The 23,863-nt window shown below is 45.0% G+C and overlaps 1 protein-coding gene across 2 annotated transcripts in view; it reads left to right on the top strand.

Moving 5' to 3' along the window:
- The window catches only part of LOC147615534 (glutamate--tRNA ligase, cytoplasmic-like), a 43,265-nt gene extending 20,958 nt beyond the window's left edge, over positions 1 to 22,307 (top strand). For both annotated transcript variants that reach the window (XM_086779631.1, XM_086779632.1), the window contains 3 exons: positions 19,802 to 20,892; positions 20,990 to 21,457; positions 21,541 to 22,307. In XM_086779631.1, coding sequence (XP_086635757.1) covers positions 19,802 to 20,892; positions 20,990 to 21,457; positions 21,541 to 21,774 — 1,793 coding nt within the window. In that variant the 3' untranslated portion in view covers positions 21,775 to 22,307. The remainder of the gene's footprint in view (positions 1 to 19,801; positions 20,893 to 20,989; positions 21,458 to 21,540) is intronic.
- The last annotated feature ends 1,556 nt before the right edge of the window (positions 22,308 to 23,863 follow it).

Below are 23,863 nucleotides of genomic sequence, written 5' to 3'. Positions count from 1 at the left end.
CTTGGCTTTGCATCAGGTGCAACTTTGAGCCTGTAAACCCACTTGCATGGCAAAACCTTCTTGCTTGTAGGCAAATGCACCAACTTCCATGTTCCATTTTTGTGCAGAGAATCCATCTTTGACTTCATAGCACGCTCCCAAAGAGCCTTGTCTGCCCTCTGTAAAGCCTCCTTATAACATGAGGGCTCCCCACAGTCAGTGAGCATCAAGTAGTCAACCCCTGGAACAAACCTGTCAGGGGCTCTGCAGGGTCTTGTGGACCTCCGTACCCAATGACCAGCATTTGCAGGTTGCTGTCCAGCCTGCATATCACCTATTGGTGGCTCTTGTTCCATGCCATAAGGTTGAAAAATCATGCCCGGTATCTCCTCTAACTGTGGGATATCCATAGGGATATCTTCTGCCATCTCTGGCTGTCCATTTGGACCATTTTCAGCACCATTTAAGGGCTGATTTTGTTGCTGTAATGGCTGATTTACAGCCCTTGGTTGTTGTCCATGATGTCCATCATCATCAAAGATGACTCTGCCAGGCTCCTATTGCCTTGCAGGCTCCTTATACATGCATGTTTCATAAAAAATGACATCATTGCTGCGTATTATCTTTCTATTCACTGGATCCCAAAGTCTATACCCCATTTCACCTCTGTCACCATATCCTAGGAATATGCATTTGTGAGACTTAGGATCAAGTTTGGTGCGCATTTCCCTGCGTATGTGCACGTACGCAACGCAACCAAACACTCTCAAGTGCTTGTATGACGGAGGCTTCCCTGTCCATACTTCCTTTGGCACTTTCCCACCAAGCCTCGTGTTAGGTGACCTGTTTATAAGATGAACGGCTGTCATAACAGCTTCAGCCTAAAAACCATGAGGTCTGTATGCACAAGCTCTAACTGAGCATCTTTCTGTCCAAGAGCTTTCTTGTGGGGGCACTGGAGTTGCCTGCCATATATACAATGCTCACAAAATTGAAAACTTGAAAACTTTAGAGAAGGCAAGTAACCAAAACGAGACAATTGCTCCATTCCTTTGACACTCATGTGTCCCAACCGGCTATGCCACATAGAGATTTCCGGCAGCTCGGTTGCATTTACATTAACATGGTGACAAACACCAGCATGCATGAAGTAAAGAGTGTCCACCTTAGAGCCTCTGGCAACAACCAGTGAGCCCTTACTAATTTTCCACTTTCCACGACCAAATGTGGTAACATAATCAGCATCATCAAGCTGTCTAGTAGAAAGCAGGTTCTTCTTGATCTCAGGCACATGCCTAACATCATGGAGCACAAGTTGTGAGCCATCTGAAAACACAAGCCTCACATCACCTCTGCCAAGAATCTTGCATGCATGGTTGTCACCCAAATAAACTACTCCTTCATTGCCAGCAGTATACCTGACAAACAAGTCTCTGCAACCTGTGACATGAAAGGAGGCACCTGAATCAATGATCCATGAGTGCATACCATGACCATCTCCTGCAAGAAGTGAATGGGCATCAAGTGAAGACGTGAATAGAACTTCATCCTCACTGTCACCTGCATGTGACACATTGACTTCTTCAATCTTGACTCCACTTTTGCCCTTTGGCTTTACATCTTTGGCTTCATCTTTCTCTTTGTCTTTTCCTTTGCCCTTTTCCTTTTGATCATTCTTCCATTTGTAGCATTGCTTTTTGATGTGTCCCTTCTTGCCACAATAATGGCATTCCAAGTCCTTTTTGGAGCGGGACTTGCTCCTTCTCCGTTCTTGGCTTTTACCCCTTTGCTGGGATCTCCCACGCGCATTCATTGCATTGGACTTTCCAACAGAATTGTTCTTCTTGTTCATCTCTTCTTGAAGAAGAGCACCCTCCACATCTGCATATGACAGCATAGCATTTGAATTGCTAGTGGCTGTCCTGAATGTGTCCCAACTCTCTGGCAAAGTGCATAAGAGAAAGGTGGCTTTGAACTCATCGTCCATTGCCAACTTTTGATTTATAACCTGGCTGACAACACCATTAAACTCATTTAGATGGGCTGTGATAGTAGACGCCCCTTCCTTCATTTGAAGACCTATGAGTTTCTTCAACCAATACACTTTGCTTGAGGCACTTTGCTGGGCATACAAGTCCTGCAATCTTTGCCACATTCCCCAAGCTGTTTTCTCTTCACGAATGCTGAAAAGTAAAGAGTCTGACACAGACAACATGATGGTAGATCTTGCCAGCTCATCCATATCTTCCGACTCTTCAGCAGTAAGAGAAGCGGGCATTGCACCCCTTTCTTTGATGGGCTTGTGCTGCTTCTTCTGGAGCAACACATTATAGCACTGGGTTTGCCAAATGTCATAATTATTTGAGCCTTCAAGCTTCTTGATGTGAAGCAATGAAGAGCTCTCACCTGTGGTTGCCATAGCAATATGCAACCTGTCACAGTCAATGCCTGACTCCCTGCAAGATGTGCAAACTCTGCACCAAAGGCACACAAAGTGCTCACAGTTGTTCTCCCAAAGTTTATCTCCCACTGCGGAAGCACAAATGCAACTCTACTCCCACTGAATGTGATAAAATCACCAAAATCTGGCTGCTGTAGATTTAGGACAGCACCTTAAATGTGCTTTGTTCCCCTTCCAAAGTACTGTACAACAATACTAAGTGCTCACCAATGATGTACCAAACCTGTACCGGCAAGTACAACAGCTGAAAATGAGCCTTTTCCTCACTCAAATCAATGTACAGCCATGCCAAAACTTGTACAAAGTTGTACCAAATCTGTACCAGCAAGTACAGTAGCAATAAATGCTCTCCTGGCTGTCCAAATGAGTGAAAATCAGACTTTTACAGTCCCCACCACTGCATACAACAGTCCCGAACAGAAATTGGGCCCCTTGACTGCAAGTGGATTTCTGAGGATTCAAGGCATAAAAGTCTTGCTTGCTGCTTTGCCAAGCTCAACAAGCATAAAATCTTGAAAAGCCCCTTGATTCAAGATCAATTTCTGATCATACATGGTACATTAGCGCACATGAAGGCATCCAGAGTCTTCGCAATGCTTCCCTCTGGCCACATATACATCCAATACATAAAAGCCCTTTGATTTACAGGCACATTGAGTGCTTGACAGGCATCAACACATTGCCCAAAGCATCAATTGCTAGTGCCTGCATGCAAATCAATCCAATTGGCACAAAAGCCCTTTGATTTGCACTCCAATTTCTTGCAATTTTGGCCCAAATGTGAGATTGCTCACATCATACAGCATGTATGAATGCCCAATGGCACAATTACATCAAAAGCCCCAAATTTTGACATCCAATTTCTTGCAAATTGACTCTGATTGTGACCAATGTCACCCAATTTTGCCAATTTTGCTCAAAATTTGAGCAATTTGGCACCTGTATCTGCTCAATTAATGATTGTACCTGCTCAATTGCAAATCCCAAAAAAAATTGAAGCAAATACCTCTGAAATTTCTGCTGCAGGAAAGAGAGGGGGTCGTGCTGATGCTGCTGCAGTCTGAAATACTGATTGGCCTTTGAAGGTCGTAGGGGAGGGGCACACACTGGTTCAACGCAGGGACACACAGTGTTGCCCAACGCTTCTTCTCCAGGTTGAACAGGTGTGCAACGCAGTAGACGGCGGGAAGCTGTGAAATGTCCCTTCGGTCCAGTTGTGACATGCGCACCTCCCTGCAATCCGACTCTGAGGGGCAAGCGAACTAATCGACGTGAGCGTGGTGAATACACGGCAGGTGACTTTTTCGAAGCTTCGTGGGGGACTGAGTTGTGCTATCGAGTCGGCGTCTCACGGTTGTTGACGCTGCCCCACGGCTGTTCCGGCTGCTACTCCCGGCTGATGGTCGACGGCGATGACTTTTGTGCCGGCTGCGTTGGAGTCAAACCTGTAAGCGCACACACGCGCACGATTTCCAGCTCATGCGCTTTCAAGCGCTTCACAGCTCTGCCGGCTTGTGTGACGTAAAACCCTTCGCTTCACCCACAGCTGTACGACAGCAAGCTCTCCCAGGTTGTCCGGCCCACTGTGCAGCGACATGCAACATTTCACAAGAAAACACAAGCAAGTCCGTCCAGAGCAGCTTTCGAAGGTGAACACAGGTCCATCCACAGTAGCTCGAAGGCGGGCAGGTCCAGGCAGTCTAGCAGGCTCTGATACCAGTTGATGGGAGAAGAATTAGGGTTTCATGTGGGAGACATACACAGAGAAGAAGAGAGAGAGAGACATATGTGGGGATAAGTCAACTCATCAAGTATGAGTGTGTGACTCCCCTATCACACGTGTATTTGCACTAGTACACATAGTGCACTTAGTACATTAAAAGTACTAAGTGTACTATGTACTATAAAACTCATGGGCTAGTACACATTGTAAGGGTGGGCATAATGCCTTTACCCCAACAGGTAGTGTGGCCATGAACTGGCATGGAAGAAGGATCACCCAAGGTAATAGTGCCTGACATGATAGTAAAGTCCTCGAACCAATCCTGATAAGGTGTCATGTGAGTAATAGCACTACTATCCACAATCCAATACCGTCCTCAGAAGCCACAAGTACCAGTGCACGAGAAGTACCGGCTAATAGGATAATACCATCATCCTTCTTGGTCTGGGACACCGCTGTAGAGGTAGAGTCCTTTCCTTCTTCATCCCGCTTCTTCTTGTACCATTGGGGCTGTTTATGACCCTTCTTGCCACTCTACATTCTTGTTTTTAGAAGATTTGTCTTTGTCATTGTCATTGTCCTTGGAGTTCTTTCAGAGCCCCCTTTCCCTTTCTTCTATTGATTTCAACTCTTCAAGCAGCCAAAGCTCCAATAGAACCACGAGAGGTGCCGGTCTGCTCAAAGCGTGACTCAATTTGCATAATGGAGGGAAGCACTTCCTCCCAAGTAACTGGAACAGGCCGAGGAGAAGAAACAAGAGACTAAAAATAAACATCAAAAACCTCTTTGGAAGCTTGGAGAAAAGCCGGCTAGCCATATCCCGAGTAGAGATATTCTTGCCACATACAACAAGCTTGTCCTAGAGATCTTTCATCTTCGTGATGGAAGCAGATAATGAAGGAAAGGCAGCCACCGAAAGGTTCATAAGTTGCTTATCCAAAGCCAAAATCCGTCCCGCTCTTGTAGAGATCTGCAAGGGCATTCCAAACTTCATGTGCCGCATGTGTTGTATGCACATGGGAGAGTACAAAATCCTGACAATTCAGCATTAGAAAGGAGAAAACACGATGACCATTTGCCTCCCAAGCATCAACTTGTGACTGAGTCACACCAATTGTAGAGAGGGGGGGATGTAATTGGCAGTTGTGACTAGCCATTCCCAGAGATCCACTCCATGCAAGGTCGACTTCATCTTCACCTTCCACAAGGTATAATCAATTGTCTAAATGAGCAGCGGAAATGAGACAAAGTATTGAAAGCAGAAAGTAGAGAAATGCAAGAGAGGAGAAGGCTGTATAAACTCTGCTATATACACCTGAATCTGGTACAAAATTGGTGTGGGGGGATGAGGAGCTATATATACACGTAGGAGCAACCAGTCAGCCAGTAGGAATTGGGCCGACAGCCCTTGGCCCATGACTGGATAATATCGAGTCGGCTAGCATAAAAGCCATTCGACTGGCGCAAGTTGAGTCAGCCAGCAGAGGAAAACAAGTCGGCCATCAGATAACCAGTCGGCCAACTCATATAGACCCCCCCCCCCCCCCCCAATGATTAGCAAAAATAGACAATGGGGAAAAATGGAGAAACTCCTACATGGGCAACAAAGGTCCTCACTCCCTACTGAGTAATATGGTACAAACAGGAGATGACTGTTAACACCCCCTCTCAGCTCTTGGATGTGGAACCAACCCCAGTGCGCATCTGCTGAGGTAGAGGCTTCGTGATGAAGAGGCCCGCCGCATTGTCCTCCGTCGAACAAAAGATAAGCAAGATGTCACGAGCCAAAATCTTCTCACGAACAAAGTGATATTGTATCTCTATGTGCTTGGTCTGGGCATGGAAGACCAGGTTCCGAGCAATAGCTATATAGCTCTGGTGGTCGCACTGGATGACCGTGGGTTCCATTTGTGGAAACCCAATCTTGCCAATTAACCTCGGCAGCCACACCACCTCGCAAGCAGCACCACAAGCAGCCCCATACTCTACCTTAGTAGAAGACAAGGCAATAGTTGGCTGCCTCTTGTTGCTCCAAGAAATAGCTCTTGAGCCAAGGGTAAAGCCGTATCCTGATGTAGATCTCCTCGTGTTTGGATCTCCTCCCCAATCAGAGTCACTCCAACCTTGGAGACTGACTTAGTCCTTCGTTCCCCCTCGAGAGTTATAAAAGAGTCCAAGATCCTTCGTACCCTACAGATACCGCAAGATCTGTAATCCCACGTCCCAATGAGTCTTCAAAGGTGTTTGCATAAATGAGCTCAACAGTCCCACTGGAAAACTCAAGTCCAATCTGGTGTTCAGCAACCAAATCAATGAACCAACAAGCTTCCGATATACAAGGAGGCATCAACCTGCTCGTGAGGATCATGTACTGTAAGTTTGGTATTCGAGTCCATTGGAGATGAAATAGGTTGGCAGTTCTCCATTCCAAAGGCCTCCAACAACTCATGAACATACCGCTGCTGAGAAACAAAGAACCCCCTCTGGGTCTGCCAAATCTCCAATCCCAAAAAGAAATGAAGTAACCCTAAATCCATCATCTCAAACACCTTTGACAAGGCAGCCATCGTCACAGCTATGTGCTCCACATGACCGTCAGTGAGAATAAAATCATCCACATAGAGGATAATCAAGGTGACCATACCACGATCCCAAAAGAGATAGAAGTTTGGATTTGCAACTGATCTCTGGAAACCCTTTCTAAGAAAGAAAGAATCAATCTTCTGGTTCCAAAGCCCTGGGAGCTTGTAGAGTCGTGAGCGTGAGTTGAGAGCCTCCCCGTGGCCTGTGCCTGCCCGCCTTCGCCCTTCCCCTCCCCCCTCCCCCCTCCCTAGCTCGCCTTAGCCCTCCTTCCCCCTGTTGCCATTGCCTTCCCTCTTCCCTTGCTTGCATTCGCCCCTCCTCTCCCAACTCTCCTCCGCCCCCTCCTCCCTCTGTTTCGCCCTCACCCCCTCTTCCCCTGCCCGCCCTCCCCTTACACCTTCCCCCTTCCCCTTCCCCTTCCCCTTCGCCTTCGCCTTCGCTCCCTCCCTCCCTCTGTTTCGCCTTTGCCCCCTCCCCGACTTCAGCCCCCCTCTTAACCGCCCCTGCCCGCTTGTGTTATCTTCTTATCCGCTTGTCTGTATCCCCATGTTCACCTTTTTTTTTTCCCCTTTTCTTATCTTTTATTTTTTATTTTATTTTGCCCCCCCCTTTTTTTTCTTTCTTTTCTTTTCTTTTCTTCTTTTTTTTTTCCTTATCTTTTTCCTTATTATTTTATTTTGCCCCCCTTCTTCTTTTCTTCTTTTCTCTTTCCCCCCCCTTCTTTTTTGTCTTTTTGCGCCCGCCGCACCTTCCTTTCCTTTCTTTTCTTTGCCGCTTTCTCTAGCACATCCTTGTTCCTCCGGCAGCGCCCTCAGGTTGTGGGCATTTCTTCATCATCTCGGCAAGTTTCGGCCTCTTCTGGTCTTCGCCCCCAAGAGGACTCCATGGTAGCCGCTCCGTCTCCCCGGACCGAGGCCGCCCTTACCTCCCTTTTTTTTTGGTTGTTTCTCCCCCCCGCCCAACATGCAGGTGTTTGGCAACTAGGCTCATGCCAGCGATGGGAGATTTGCAGTAGCATAGCAGCTTGGCACATCTGGCGTGCTAGATGTAGCGAGGCCATCGAGGGTACCCACACTTCGCCGGTTGAGACCATCGGGAGCATATGGCTCGACATCATTCACACCCTCCACGGTCAGTGGGGGAAGCTGCAGGGAGGTTCTGACAGCATACGGAAGCGGCAGGAAGCCTTCTTGAGACTGTGGGTGACCTCATTTGGCATTATAGACCACCTGTGTGGTTGTTTCCCTCCCCCCTCCCCCTGTATGAGATAGCCTTCTCTTCATAGAGCGGCCAGGCGGAGGAGAAGCATCTCTCTCCCTTATGAACACTTGTTTTCCTGCCCTTATATGAGGCGAGTTTGTATTTAGCCCTTCGTGGTTGTACTTAACCCTTTGTGGCTGTTTTTTCTTTAACTTATTGAAAGATCTTTTTCTTGGAAAAAAAGAAGAAGCCCTGGGAGCTTGTTTAAGACCATACAAGGCCTTCCGTAACCTGTAAACCATACCTTTTGATCCCGGAACCTCAAAGCTTGGAGGTTGCTCAACATACACCTCCTCCTGCAAGTCACCATTCAGGAACGTAGATTTCACATTCATCTGATACAGCGGCCACTGTTGAGAAGAGGCAATAGCAAGAAGTGTCCGAATCGTGGGCATCCTAGCTGTCGGTGCAAAATAATCTTCATAGTCGATGCTAGGCCGCTGAGCATAGCCCTTAGCCACAAGTCCGGCCTTGTGCTTGTCCACCGACCCATCGAATGTATACTTGGTCTTGTAGATCCACTTGACACCAATGACTGACCGTTTTGACGGCCTTGAAATCAACTCCCAAGTTCTATTCTTCTCTATGGCTTCAAGTTCCACTAGCATGGCTTTCCTCCAAGTCTCCTGGGAAAGAGTTTCCTTAACTGAAGTAGGCTCTTTGTCTCGAATGATACAAGACATCAATGCATAGTTCACCTGTAAAAGCTTCTCTGACTGACTATTATCATGGGCTCTGTGCGATCTTCGAGGTCCATCCTCCATGGTCCACTTGGAGGGATACTTCGCAACACCCGACTCCCGAATGGTATCCAACAACCACTTTGGTACTCGAACAGAACGCGGAGCCTCCTTCTGTTGCTGTGGCACATCTCCAACTTTGGGCTCAACCTCTACAACTGACAGAGGCTGGCTAGTTGGAACAATAGCTTGGGAATCATCCTCATACTCATCTGGTTCTCCAAGAAGTGGTGGCTCCTCATCAACAGTGGAAGCTAGAACATGCTCATCAAACTTTCAAAGACAACATCTTTGTTGACAACAACCGCATTCGCTCTGGGTCATATAACCTGTAGCCTTTGGAAAGAGAGTTATATCCCACAAAAACAAGCTTCTGGGACTTTGAGTCAAGCTTCCCCCTTTGCTTCTTTGGTATGTGAACATAGGCATCACTCCCAAAAACATGGAAATGGGAGACATTTGGTTTCTTACCAAAATAAGCCTCAAATGGAGTCATCTTAGGCAGTGAAGTCGTCGGAGATCGGTTAAGGATAGGGACAGCCGTAGCCATAGCCTCTCCCCAAAGTGAACGAGGAAGATCACGATGCTCCAACATTGTCCTCGTCATCTCCACCACAGTTCTGGTCTTACGCTCAACCACTCGATTCTCTGAAGGCGATCTTGTATTGGCTAGCTCCCTCTTGATGTCATGCTCCGCACAAAACTGCAGAAAGCTCCCTTCCTTTGTTAGCCCGAACAGTCTTCACTTGCAGTCTAGACTCCTTTTCCACCATAACATACCAATCCTTGAACCAAGCAAAGGCTTGGTCCTTCTGTGAAAGAAAATACACCCATGTGAACTTGCTACAATCATCCACAAGCAGCATGAAATACAAAGAACCTCCCAAAGATGGGGTCTGCATATGAACTCCAGTGGTTTCGAAGCCCGCCTGGTAGCCTGCTTTGGAAAAGACTCCCTATGCTGCTTCCCACAAATGCAAGAATTGCAACGTCCTTGCTTGCTGTCAACATCTGGCAAGCCATCCACCATCTGGTCTCGGAAAGCCCGCCGCAACGCATCCACATTCAAGTTGCCAAAACGGAAATGCCACAAATCACCGAGTTGAGTACTTGTAAGACAAGAGTGCTGAGAGTCTGTAAATCCCATTCTCCGCTTCCCAAACAACATGGCCTGTTGCTTTGTCCCGGATAGCAACAAAATGCTCATCAAACTCCACCTGCATGGCAGTCTTATAAAACTCATGCACTGACAAAAGCTTAAAGGCAAGAGATGGAACATAAAGAACGCGGGAGGAATGCTTCCTCCCTTGCCATCGAGAACGATCTCCCTTGCCCTCAATGTGAATCGGGATAGTGGATTTTTCACCAATAAAGATGTGACCTGTTTGCCTTCAAAGATCCTGTAACAACTCTCGAGACGGAGTCATGTGCCTGGAGGCACCAGTGTCTAGAATCCACTCTCGAGTGTTCCCAACGGTGAGACCAACTGCTTCCTTGCTCGAAGAAGATGAAGCTCCGGTGTCCATAATCTCCAAGTGCACAAAAGCTATAATCTTTGCGGTTGCAGTTGAGGAATCAGCACCTTTCTCGGTGTTGCACTGAGGACATTTCCTCCAGTAGTGACCCTTTTGACCACAATGGTTACAGGTCTGCTCGGCCTTCAAAGCATCACGCTCTAAGTCGGGCTTCTTCTCAAAAGACTTCGTCTGTGAAGACTTCCCTTTGCCCTTGTTGTTGTTGCGGCCTTTCAACCGGTGGCCAGTTAAAGCCTCAGAACCTCCGCCTTGTGGAGGGTTCAAAAACTGCTCTTCTTGGTCCAATACCATCAGCACAAGCTCCTCCCATGTAATGGTGCTGAGCCTCCCACTGGTGATCAAAGAAGAATAGAAAGCTGAGTACTGAGGGGATAGATGAGACAACAAGGTGATGGCCATGTCCTCTAATGATATCTCCTTCCCAACCTGAAGAACCTCTTGTTGAAGAGCCTAGAGTTTGTTGATGTGCTCTCGCATTGTCGAAAACTTTGCAAGATTCATCACTCGCGTCTGCACTTCCAATGAAATTCTCTTCATGGGCGATACCCTATTGTACAAAGAAGCCAAGTGCTGCCAAATCCCTGGAGCTAGCGTCATGTGTTTGATGTGGTTGATCACTTGGGGTGTGCAATTAAGGAAGATGAAAGAACGCACACGGGCATTGACACAATCCCACAACTGTGCTTGAGCCTTCTGCTCTTTCCTAGTGGATAATGAAGGTTCCTCCTCCTCCAACTCTAGCCTTGGAACTCCAACTACGATGAAATCAGCCAAATCATATGACTCCAATATAGACTCTATCATTACCTTCCAGATGCCATAGTTGTTCCCGTCCAACTGTCGGTCCACCAAAGAAACATGTGAAGATCCCCACCCTCCCGACGTTCCCGCCATCTTGAGCAAATCTACCATCTCGGGAGTTCATGTGGTCTTGTGAAGGGAGGGTGGGTGGGAAAAAAATAATGAAGAAGAGGCTGCAAATAAATGCAAGGTGCCTTCTACCTTCTTCTCCACGTCCCGTATAGCCTAGAAATACTCCAATCAGCATCAACGTAGCAGTCCTGAATGCTCTCATTGTCTCTGAATCTTCAAGCCATCTGAGACTGCCAAAAATGGCAACTCTCCTAAATTCTAGGAGTTGCCCAAGAAGGCTTCATTGTAAAGATTCACCTCTTCATGGTTTGTTCAAATGATTTGAGCATCTGGTTTGCCTTAGAAACCACTCATCACTCATTTGGGTGTTTTGGTCAATTTGACCACTTTAGTGCTAAGCCAGTCATCTGGGCATGTGGTCTGACCACCCGACTCAAAACTTTGGGCGTTTTGGCCAATGGCCACCCGTAAATAGAAATAAGCATTCTAGCTTAATTAGCTACGCAAAAGATATACAAATCACAATTCATGGTCCATGAGCTCTGGTTGAGCAAGACAATGATCAGCTTGAAGAACAACGTAGGAGGCTGGTTACATCCCTCGCTCTTAGAATCTGTCTTGGCCTCAAGACAATGAACGAAGTTCTTCGAGTCCGATAGCTATTTTATAAGCTATGAGTATTTTGGGATAATCCTTGAAATTATCCATTTAGTGTCCATGTTAAAATAATTTTGGAACTTCAAGAGGAATTTTCTGGTGATGTTCCTTTCTTCCTTCCTAACCATGTGGAAGATAATTTTGGTTGCAATATCTCTTCTTGTTCATTCACTTCCGGTTAACATGGAAGGCATTATGAACCCTCCAATGATGTGGAAGTTGCAACCTATAACAAACATCACTAATCTTTTTGTTGACTTGAAAAGGTCTATAGTTTCTAGCGGCTAATTTAGGAATTTGGTGTTCTTTTTCTTTGGATTTCTTGAGTCTTGTTTTATCAAACATTAACCAAACCCAATCTCCTTCTTCAAAAGTAAGAGTTCTTCTATGCTTATCATTTGCTTTCTTCTGTTTGGCTTGAGACCTTTGTATTGCTGTGTTGACCTGAGCAAAAGCTGTATCCATACCTCGCACGAACTCATCGGCGTGGAAAATTTCTTCTTTGGTTCGAAGTACTAGTAGCAAGAGTGGCTTGCCATAAATGATCTCAAATGGAGCTTTACTTGTAGAAGTGTGTACGATGTTATTGTAAGCATATTCTACCAATGGTAGGTACTTCTCCCATTGTACTTTGGCTTCATAGCAATAGCACTTCAACATATCCAAGATGGTGAGATTTTCTCTCACCTTGTCCATTTGTTTGGGGATGATAAGAAGAAGAAAAAGTCAGCTTCGTACCCATGTTATGAAAGAGAACCCTCCAAAAAAGACTGGTAGGTCTCGGATCTCTGTCTCCCACAATGGATTGTGGCAATCCATGATGCTTAAAGATTTGCTAGATGAATAGCTTAGCCATATGCTCTCCCTTGATAGTTTTCTTCACTAGAATAAAATGGGCCTGCTTGTTGAACTTGTCAATGATGGTCCATATCCTATCATTTCCATTGGCTGACTTTGGCAGACCAAAAATGAAATCCATAGCAGTACTTCCCAAGGCTGGTTGGGAATTGGCAGTGGCTGCAGAAGTCTAGGTGGTTTCCGTCGATCAAATTTGACCCTTTGGCAGATCAAGCATTTCCTAATATATTGTTCAATATCTCTTCTCATACTTGGCCAAAAGAAATACATCTCCAAGGCATGAGTTGTGGCTAAAATACGACGATGAGCCATGTAAGGAGGAGCATGACATTCCTCCATCACTTTAGACCTGAAATCCTTTGTCACACATAATTGGGGTCTTCTTGACAAAGCATCAGCTGCCTTATTTTCTTTCCCAAGTGTGTGCACTGTGCATTATCTGAAAATGAAATTGTGCCGAATAGTTGGCCCATCTAAGATGCTTTTCAAAGATCTTAGGTTGAGATAGGAAATACATGAGGCTTTGATGGTTTGTTTTGATGATAAACTCACCACCCAAGAGGTAATGCTTCCAAATCTTCAAAGCATGGATGACTGCCATTAATTCCTTTTCATAGGTGGGAGCATTCTTTTTCGAATTTTGTAATTTTTTGCTTTCATAAGCAACTGCATGCTCTTCTTGGTTTACGACTGCCCAAAGGTAGTCATGAACGCTTTTTGTTGCACATTCTTTGGAGCAATCCTTATTTGATGATAGCCACTCTTCAAGTCTATCTTGCTGAACACTTTGGATCGATCCAACCTGGCTAGGATATCATCAATCCTAGGTATGGGGAACCTGTTCTTTATAGTAATCTTGTTGAGGGCTCTATAATCCACGCACATGCGCAGAACTAGGCCTCTAATCAAACCCTTTTCCAATAACTCATTTGCCTGCTTCATAATCTCCTCCTGCTGGGTTAGGCTTATGTGGTAAGGTGGTCAGTTTGGAGGCCAGGAATGAGGTCGATCTGATGATCTTATGGCCTCTTACCTTTGAAAGGGAACCTAAACTTGCTTCGGTCCCTATCAATGGCTAGATTAACTCTTCTATGCCAAGGCATACCAAGTACAACATCATAATGGCTTAGATTTCCCATTACAAAATTCTCATGATCTACATGCTTCCCTATTTGAATCCGAAGTTTCCCAAGGATTGGGGTGATGTGAGATTGTATCCCTTCAAAGGCAACGCCTTATGATTCCGGAGTGCCAAATCACTCCTTAGGCAGTATGAGAGCTTTAATGATCCGAGGATGGATATAATGGTGAGTGGCACCAGTATCAAAGTGGATAAGAGTAGGCTAATTGGTAACCTTGCCCCCCAAGAGAGCATTCACCTGAGGTGATTTTTACGGTTGATTCTCCTTCTTTGGCTTACTGGGGCACTGTCTAGCCATATGTCCTTTTTCTCCACAGTTGAAGCATTTTCCTTCCTTGGTATACTCTACCAGGCTCCAGCTATTGATATGCCAGCTTCCTTCTGGATGGCAGAGGTGGTTTACCACCATCCTTCGGCTTCTACTTTTGTTGTTCTAACTTCTTTTGGTCAAACACCTTGGCCTTCTTCTTTTGGGACTCTTCTTTGTAAGACTTCCCAATTGTCCAAGGCATATGCAATCCTTCTGCTTCTATGGCTGTATCTTGAGCTGCTTCCAAGGTGTCCGGTTTTGTCATCTTGACTGCTTGTTGAAGCGTTGGATGTAAGCCATGGATAAAATTCCTCGTCTCCATATTTAAGGGAATTTTATTGAGAGAAGTTGGAGCAAGCTTATTGATATAAGTTTCAACATTCTCCCCTTGCTTTTGCTTCAATTCATCCCATTCGTGCTGCACATCAGCTTCAAAGGATGAAGGTAAAAACTTCTTATTGAACATCTCCTTGAAGTCCTTCCATGTCTTCGGTTCTTTCTCTTCATGGACAATCTTGAGCCACCAATCTAAGGCAGCATCCTTCAAGTGTATTCTAGCATCCTTCAAGTGTATTCTTGCGATCTTGATCTTGGATTTTTCTGAATAATCTTCACCAACACAAACAGCATTGAATTGCCTAATGAAAGAAATTGCTTTTTGAGAATCTCTCTTACCATAAAAAGCATCAAACTTGATGCTCTTTCTTCGGGCTTGAACGCCCGCTTGTCAACTACTCATGAAGTTACTTCATGAATTGCTACTCCTTTCGCCATAACACCCTTCGGTGAATCAGACACCATGGACATTTGTGGTTCTTTGGCTTTCTCCTTGTCCTTATGAGGATTTTCAGGACAAGATGAGGTTGCTTGGGTATGGTGGGACTTTGAGGTTACAGCTTGACTATCTCCTCTGATGATGCTGGGCTAGTAAATTTCATGGTCTTCGACTTTTTTGAAGTAGAGACTCCTTTCATGTTGAGGTAGGCTTTCGTTACAGCAATACCATCAATTGCAGCAGCCTTCTCAGGAAGAAAGTCTTCAAAGACTTTAGCTTCAGCCTAGTTTTAGCTTTTCTCTCCATCAAAGCTTGAATCTCTGGATTTGCTTCGAGCTCTTTGTACCTTTGAATCTTCTCATAGTCTGAAAAGGACACCATCAAAGAATGTCGAGAACCTTTAGATTGTTGATGAATACTCTTCTCTCCTTCTCTTGACATGGTGAATGTAATGTGTGGGTTGGCCAAAAATTCTGTCACCTCGGGAAAGTTCTCATAAGAGAAGACTTATCTTTGATACCATGTAACATAGGGTCACGTGAAAGTGACAAAATTGATGAACTACTTGTAACAAACCCACTTAATCAACAATCACAAATAATGAAAGAAAGTAGGATTCAAAGAAAAGAGAAACGAGACCTCGCTGAGAGGGAAACGGGCCCCTTCTCCTTTGCAGGAATTTATTGAATCAAACCACGAGCACAAAGTGCTTGAATCTTTACAATAGATGAGAAGTGTGTTATACAAATGAAGAGGGGGTGCTCCAATTTATAGGTTTGAGGCTTCAATGCTCTAGAATGGAAAGAGTAAGCTCCAAATGACAAGTGGCTACTTTAATTGACAAGTGTTAAGCTAAATTGACAAGTGTAAGGTGAACAGACAAGTGTAGGGACACTTGTCTCATTCTAGATGCCACATGTCTTAATTTAAAAGGTGACTCTTCCATAATGTTGTATGCTAAAAATATCTCAACTCGTAAAGAATTTGACAAAGGTGCTTTAGTAACTCTTGATCCTTGCGAAAATCCAGAGATTTTGAGAGGAATGGAATTTCCATCAGACTCTGCCAGAAATAGAAACTCTCCTAGATTCTAGGAGTTGCATGTTTTAGGTTGAAGAAGACTTCATTGTAAAGATTCACATGTTCATGGTTTGTTCAAATGATTTGAGCATCTGGTTTTGCCTTCTAAACCACTCATCATTCATCTAGGCGTTTTGGTCAATTTGACCATCTGAGTGCTAAGCGTGTCATTTGTGCATTTGGTCTATGATCACCCGATTGAAAACTTTGGGGTTCTGGCCAATGACCACCCCTAAATAGAAATAAGCATTCTAGCTTAATTAGCTACTCAAAAGATATACAAATCACAATTCATGCTCTATGAGCTCTGGTAATTACCAACTCACATATGGAACAATTTTGAGCAAGACAATGATCAACTTGAAGAACAAAGTAGGAGGTCAGTTACACAAGCCATAGTTACGAATATAGGAAATTTTCTATGAGAGAGTCATCATTGTTGCCGTTTGCACTTCGTGGAGAATCTTTGGCTTTAGTGGCAGTTGCTTCGGTTTTTGGGGTCGTTCAGGACTATTCTCACGTGCCATTTGCATTGGGTGGAGCATCTTTACTGTCTGATGGTACAAAAATACTCATGTGTGGGGATAGGCCACACGCACGAGGGGGGAAGATTGCACTCCAAATAGGGTTTTGGTTTTTAGGGTTTCAACCCATTTTTGCATGTAGCATAGGTTGCATGTACGGTAGAATCTGTAAAAGACTTAGCCTAGGTCTAACCTAGGTAGAAAAAGGCTTCTTTTGGGACACACTCTCAGTTCGATCCACGATGGAAAGTCTTGAAGACATGGGCAAGGAGGAGAGGCTTTGTTGGAGAAGATTCGACACGAAGAAGCAGCATGGCTTCTTGCAAGGCTTAAAGAAAAACAACTTCAATTAGAAGCGCGGCAAGCACAGATTCAAAAAGAGCTTTTTAAGGTCTTTAAATCAATGGAAACGTCTATGGCAGCATTGCCAAAGACAAAGGTAGAATCACCTAGGGTTGTGAAGCAGTCCAAGACTGAGAGTGTTGACCCAAGGAAGGGAGAGGTCCCAAGACACGAGTTCTGAGGAGACGTGATCACACAAGGAGGTGTCATCACCCAGGATGCACGTGCCAGATCCAGATCCAGATCCGAAACCGGAGCCGGCGGAGCTGGAGCTGGAGCCGCAAATCGAGCAAGTAGATCGTTCTAAATCATATTTGCAGGAGGATGAGGTCAGGCATATAGTTCCCAAGGAGGTGGATCTCTCCAAATCCTATTTGGAGGAGGATGAGGTCGCCCGGACAAGTTGTCATGTGCATGCACATTGACATGCTTAATCCCAGGCTAATCTCTAATAAACATTAGGTTTATGGCACTAGCCAGACTCAGATAGACTCAAGAAAAGCTCAGGTTGGACACAAGTGACATCGACCAAACATGGCAAAGGTGAATCTCAGGTTGGTAAGATTTATGTAATTTATTTGTCCATGGGAGCTAGCCGAAAACAATCGGCCACGTGATTTGGCTGCCCACGAAACGTTAGATTTGGGCTTCATGCAAACAAGCACTAGCCATACCATACACAACATGCCTATTATAAATGCCTATCACAACATGCCTATTTCTGAAGGGGATGTGAGTGTGAGAATATATCACAACATGCCTATTTCTGAAGGGGATGTGAGTGTGATGGTGACACGAGAATCTCCATCTAGGTAATTGTCGAATCAATTTCTCAAACATATGATTTAATGGACCATTCAATGTAGAGCAGTTGCAACAAATTCAACATAAAAACCAAGCTTAAAGATAACACATTAAAATCCTTAGCTCTGTATGACACTTATCAATGTTGGTTTTTCCACTTTCCACATTGAATCTAGGGCTGAAAACATTGTTGCTAGGGCTAAACTCATGCAAAATATGAAAGCCTTAATTTTTGCTTGCAAGCCCTAAAACACAAACCTAATTTCAGAAACCTAATTCAGCGTGCACAAAATATAAGCTAAGGGTTGTCGTAGGACGACGTAAGCCTTGATACCAATGTGACATGCGTTGTTACATGTGTGGAAGCTGTGTCTTCTTTCAGCCCTAAACACCTTTCCTTGGAACATCTTGCAGCCATGTGGAAGCAATGTAGAGAAGAGAGAGAAAAACGCAGAGTTTTCACCTAAATCTACGCTGCGGGCGAGTCAAACTCAACCTAGTACCGCACCCCGAAGGATGAATATCAGTAATCTTTCCCGGCTTGCCAAGGAGGCTAGCTTGTAAAAGATCCCTGAGCTGTCCCTGGGCCGGGTGGGTACCAACAATCTTGCACACCAAAGTGGAGGCCTCTAAGGATGCAACCGTCGAGGCGAGGAGCTGGAGGTCCGCTTCTGAAAAGGAAAGACAAGGGATGGCGGCCTCGGTCGAGGATGACGAAGCGGCTAGTCCTCCTGGGGGTTCAAGAAACTTGCCACGGATATAAAGCCTTGCGAGCGATAAACACCTGGATGGGGAGACTAGAGAGAGGATACGCAAGATGAGGACAGCACAAGGGGAGGCGGGGGTAAATAGCAAAAAGAGGAAGGTGATGGAGGCTATGGAGAGGAGGGCGGAGAGGTGCAAAGGAGTGCTCGGTGCCCAGGAAGGTGGAGAGGGGTGGGGGAGGCGAGGAGGAGGCGGGGTTAGGTGGGTGGCGAAGAGGAAGACTGAGGTGGATGAGGGTGGCGCATGAAGTCAGGTTGAGCAGGGGTGAAGGGAGAAGGCATGGCGGGGTGGCAGGAGGTGCGAGGGAATGAGAAGGCGGAGGGGGAGAGGTCACGCACGAGGAACGCGCCGGGAAAAGAGGGGGGGGGGCATGGTTGACGGCAAAGGGGGGCAGGTGCAGGCGTGCACACGGGGGGAGATGCAGCTCTTACAGACAACTCATTGCTCTTTTTGAGAGAACAATTTTAACGTCTATGAATGGCCAAAAAGCGGCTATGGGACCTGTACAAGCAGATGCATGCATTCATAACATCAGTTAAGGACTGAGAGTCCTTTGGGCTAAGAATAAACAAACAGAAACATAAACCTACTTGTGGACAGGAGAAGGAGACCCTGTTGATTTTGGAGTGTGAAACATCTGAATGATAGCCCTTCCTTTGCATAGGACTGCCCATTTTCCTGCTGTGTGTGCTACCCTCATCTTCTCTAATTCTGCTTCCTTGTGCTTGAGCTGCGCTTGTGTGAGTTCTTTTGCTATCCATAGCGCCATGATCATTGCATGGCCACGTGCGTGCATGCATGCTTGAATATAGCAACTTGCAAGCTCAAATGATGATTTCATGTAATTCTAATGCTTTTGCTACATGTGATAGGCTTTACTCTTGAGTGCTAGCTGGATAAGTCTGTCAGTACTTAGTATGGTGGTTTATCCATTAGATGTTCTCAGTACTTAGTATGGTGGTTTATCCATTAGATGTCTGCCAAGGTTGATATATGTTTATACATAAATGTGCACATTATGGGGTGAGGGGGACGTCTATTTATTACGTAGTGTTTCTCGTCCGCTTGCTGTGTGCCCATTGGATTTGTGCCGAAGGTGGTCTTCAGTAACTAGGATGGAGTCGTTGTGGCCAGCCATGTAACATAGCTTAAACCAGGGTACAGATCCAACATTCTACAATGAGGATCTGTAACCAACATTTTAGGAGGCGATGAAGTGATTGAGTGCGGTTGTCTTGGAAATTGGTAGTGAGTACTACGTTGAAAAATGTTTCTCTGTTGCATAAAGGTGTTACATTACGTTGTTCCTTGCTGCATGTTACTCTTGATAGTGCTTATATTTTGTATTTTGCAAGTGTTGGATTCAATTGTCTGATTGCTTCTATTGACAGGCTCTGGGCAGAGATGGGACAGTTTACGGAAGTCCACAAAATTTCCACATCTTGCGCGATGGTATAATTCGATATCAAACGAGTATAGAGCTATCTTTGATGTCTTTTCCAGACATGTCCCAAAGAAAGGCTCTGGTAGAGTTGATGGAAGTACGAACAAGGACCTGGAAAAATCTCCAGTCAAGGGTGAGAAGGAGAAACTGGAAGGATCTTTTGAAATTGACCTGCCAGATGCTGAAATGGGAAAAGTATGCACTAGATTTCCACCAGAGCCAAGCGGTTACCTGCATATAGGGCATGCCAAGGCTGCCCTGCTGAACCAGTACTTTGCTCAGAAATACCATGGGCGGCTTATTGTCCGGTTTGATGACACTAATCCCACCAAAGAGAATAATGAGTTTGTTGGGAGTATTGTTACAGACCTTGAGACCTTAGGAGTCAAGGGTGATGCGGTCACATACACTTCCGACCACTTCCCAGAATTGATGAAAATGGCAGAGAAATTGATTCGAGAAGGCAAGGCCTATGTGGATGACACTCCACGGGAGCAGATGCGGAAAGAGAGAATGGATGGTATTGAATCCAAGTGCAGGAACCAGACAGTAGAAGAAAATATAGCTCTGTGGAGGGAAATGATTGCTGGAACTGAAAGGGGAACGCAGTGTTGCCTTCGAGGAAAGCTTGATATGCAAGCTGTAAATAAATCTCTGCGTGATCCCGTGTATTACAGATGCAATCCTGTCACCCATCACAGAGTAGGCGAGAAGTACAAGGTGTACCCTACATATGATTTTGCATGCCCATACGTAGATAGTATTGAGGGAGTTACCCATGCCCTTCGATCAAGTGAATATCATGATCGCCAGGAGCAGTACTATAGAGTGCTAGAGGATATGGGATTGCGCAAGGTCCATGTATGGGATTTCAGCAGGTTGAATATGACTTACACTCTGTTAAGCAAAAGGAAGCTGCAATGGTTTGTAGACAATGGAAAGGTGGACGGTTGGGATGACCCTAGGTTTCCTACAGTGCGGGGTATCCTGAGAAGAGGTTTGACAGTTGAAGCATTGAGGCAATTTATTTTGTCACAGGTAAGCTCTTTCGTGCATGTATTCAATGTATATTTACATGTTTGAAATTGCTTTCCATGTCTGATAATCCTAGGCATGGGATAACTGTCTGATGTAGGGAGCTTCCAAGAATCTGAATCTGATGGAGTGGGACAAGCTTTGGACCATAAATAAGAAGATTATTGACCCTGTTTGCCCCCGACACACAGCTGTTGTGAAAGATGGACGGGTGCTCTTTTTGCTGAAAAATACTCCTGATCAACCTTTTGTGCGCATAATTCCAAGGCATAAGAAGTTCGAAGGAGCAGGCAAAAAGGCAACAACGTTTACCAAACAGATTTGGCTGGAAGCTGCAGATGCAGCAGCTATGACGGAAGGAGAGGAGGTGACTCTCATGGACTGGGGCAATGCCATAGTAGAAATGGTGCAAAAAGATGCCAATGGAAGTGTGGTTGGTTTGGAGGGAAGACTCCATTTGGAAGGATCTGTAAAGACCACAAAGTTAAAGCTTACGTGGTTGCCTGACTTCCCTGAGCTTATGAATCTCTCTTTGATTGAACTGGACTACCTTATTACGAAGAAAAAGGTAGCATATGTTGCTTACTGATTTCTGGCTTTCAATGCTGCTAGATTGCTTGCAGCTAATTGTGCTGAGTGGGAGTTTTGCAGTTGGAGGAAGAGGATGATTTCGTCTCAGTTCTGAACCTGACAACTAGATGGGAGATCCAAGCCTTGGGTGACGCAAACATGCGGAACCTCAAGCGAGGTGAGATCATTCAGCTAGAGAGGAAAGGCTACTACGTATGTGACACACCCTATATACGGCCATCAGTGCCAATCTGCCTTCTTGCAATTCCTGATGGGAGGCAACGGCCACCTCCTGGAGAGCTAACTCCAAAATGATATCTGCAATGCATTCCACACCAAGGGCTGTAGGTAAATAGAGGATTCTAATTGATATTTTGTTTCAAAAGAGCAATACTAGGTGAATTTTGTTGCCACATTTGGTAGCCATGGACCTGCAGCGAGGTTGGATGCCTCAAAATGTTGATGGCACACTTCTCTAACACATGTTTTGTATGAATTGTACGAGAGCCCAACAACAAGGCTGATGCTTTCATGATTCACTCACCACTTCAGATATGACATTTGGAAGGCAATCATAAGCCTTATATATCCTTGACAATCAGAGATCGATTTCTTTTCAGGCTGATAAGTTTTCAGATAACTCTGAATTTGCAGCTTGAAGGGGTTGCTTGAAATATAGAGTGGTTTTCAAGTTGGGTTGAGAGAAACAGGCACACCAGTGGTCTGTCAGGAGTGCTGGGAGCTATTAATATAATTTAACGTCATCAAGGTTGAGATCCAACCATAATGTACAAAACCTGCAATATTAATATGTACTATATTAATGAGAACTCTCCAATATTTTGGAACACCCTTGAGCCTATGGACGGATCGTATACTCTTGCCCAACTCCCCTTTAACAATGAGGTGGATACCAAATGCCACAAATGCCACTAGTGTGCATGGTGTAGCCCATAGTCTAGTCGTTAAGTATTCAGGTCCTTTTGCATTGAAAGTCCCAAGGTGTTAACCACTCTGCACGTTAACATGGTTTCACTCACCCAATCTACTGTAACACGTTTTACCATCTTACTTGCTCCAACGGGCACTTCTCTTTTGTAAGCTGACGTTGGAACATATAAAGTGGTTTTACCTTGTGCTCAATGTCACATAGGGAAAGTCTAGGTTAATATGGTTTCACTTGCCCAATCTACTGTAACACGTTTTACCATTTTATCCATTGGAACGAGCACTTCTTTTGTAAGAAGGCGTTAGAATATATGAAACGGCTTTATCTTGTGCTTAATGTTAAATAGGGAAAGTCTAAGGATATATGTACGTACTTGAGACTAATAATAAGGAACATACCATTCTTGAGTTTCACTAGCTCTAATGTACAAAACTTGTGATATTTGACGTGTACTATATTGAGAAGCCATAGCTCCAATATTTTGGAAATCCCATAGTAAGGTGGAAACCAAATGCCACACGTCACTAGGTATGGTGTAGTTCATAGTTTAGTTAAGCATTCAGGAATCTTAGGAGCCATTAATATAATTTAGCGTCACCAAGGTTGAGATCCAACCAGTCCTAATGTACAAAACTTGCAATATTAATATGTACCACATTGGTATGCCATAATTCCAATATTTCGGAACACCCTTGAGCCTATGGATAGATCTTATACTCATGCTCAACTTCTCTTAAACATACTAGGGTGGATACCAAATGCCACAAATGCCACAAGTGTGCATGGTGTAGCCCATATTCTAGTCACCACTCTGCAAGTTAACATGGTTTCACTCGCTCAATCTATGGTAACACGTTTTACCATCTTAGTCGCTTGAATGGACACTTTTCTTTTGTAACCTTGATGGACCTAGCTATGGCCCTCATCTGTTGAGTTGGGAAGAAATTAAGCAAGGTGCCTCTACTAGAGCATCTTCAGATGGTGGAGCAAGAGAGGTTGAGACATGGATTCACCATACTCTCTTGACATGGTATGGTGGATTGTATTCATGCTATGGTGAAGCAAGAGGTTGAGACATGGAATTACCATGACCAAAACTTACTTATAAATTATGACCAATCCTGTGTTCGCACACACTCATGTCTTGAGGTGGACAAAACTTAATACCCACCACCCAGACCTTATCCCCTTTGTACAAAGAGAGCAACTAGCCATGCGTCCATCCTAGCTTGCACAAGTCACTTGTTCTCCTTGTTGCCTGACACCCTAGGGTGGACATCTCATCATCTCTCTCTTCCCTCTTTCTCTAGAAGTAGGCACTCTCCTTCATGAGCCTCTTTGGCTGTATTTTTTGCACTTTCTCCTTCCCAACCCCATATCCAATCTTGCTAGTGTGACAAGGATTGGGACGAGAAATGCATGGGGTCCTACCTTAAGCAAGATGGAGACACCATC

This window comes from Cibotium barometz, chromosome 40, assembly GCF_041138505.1.
Source record: "Cibotium barometz isolate CiBa-2024 chromosome 40, ASM4113850v1, whole genome shotgun sequence".
NCBI lineage: Eukaryota > Viridiplantae > Streptophyta > Polypodiopsida > Cyatheales > Cibotiaceae > Cibotium > Cibotium barometz.
The sequence above is the reverse complement of the archived record's forward strand: the minus strand, read 5'-3'. Positions and strand labels throughout refer to the sequence as shown.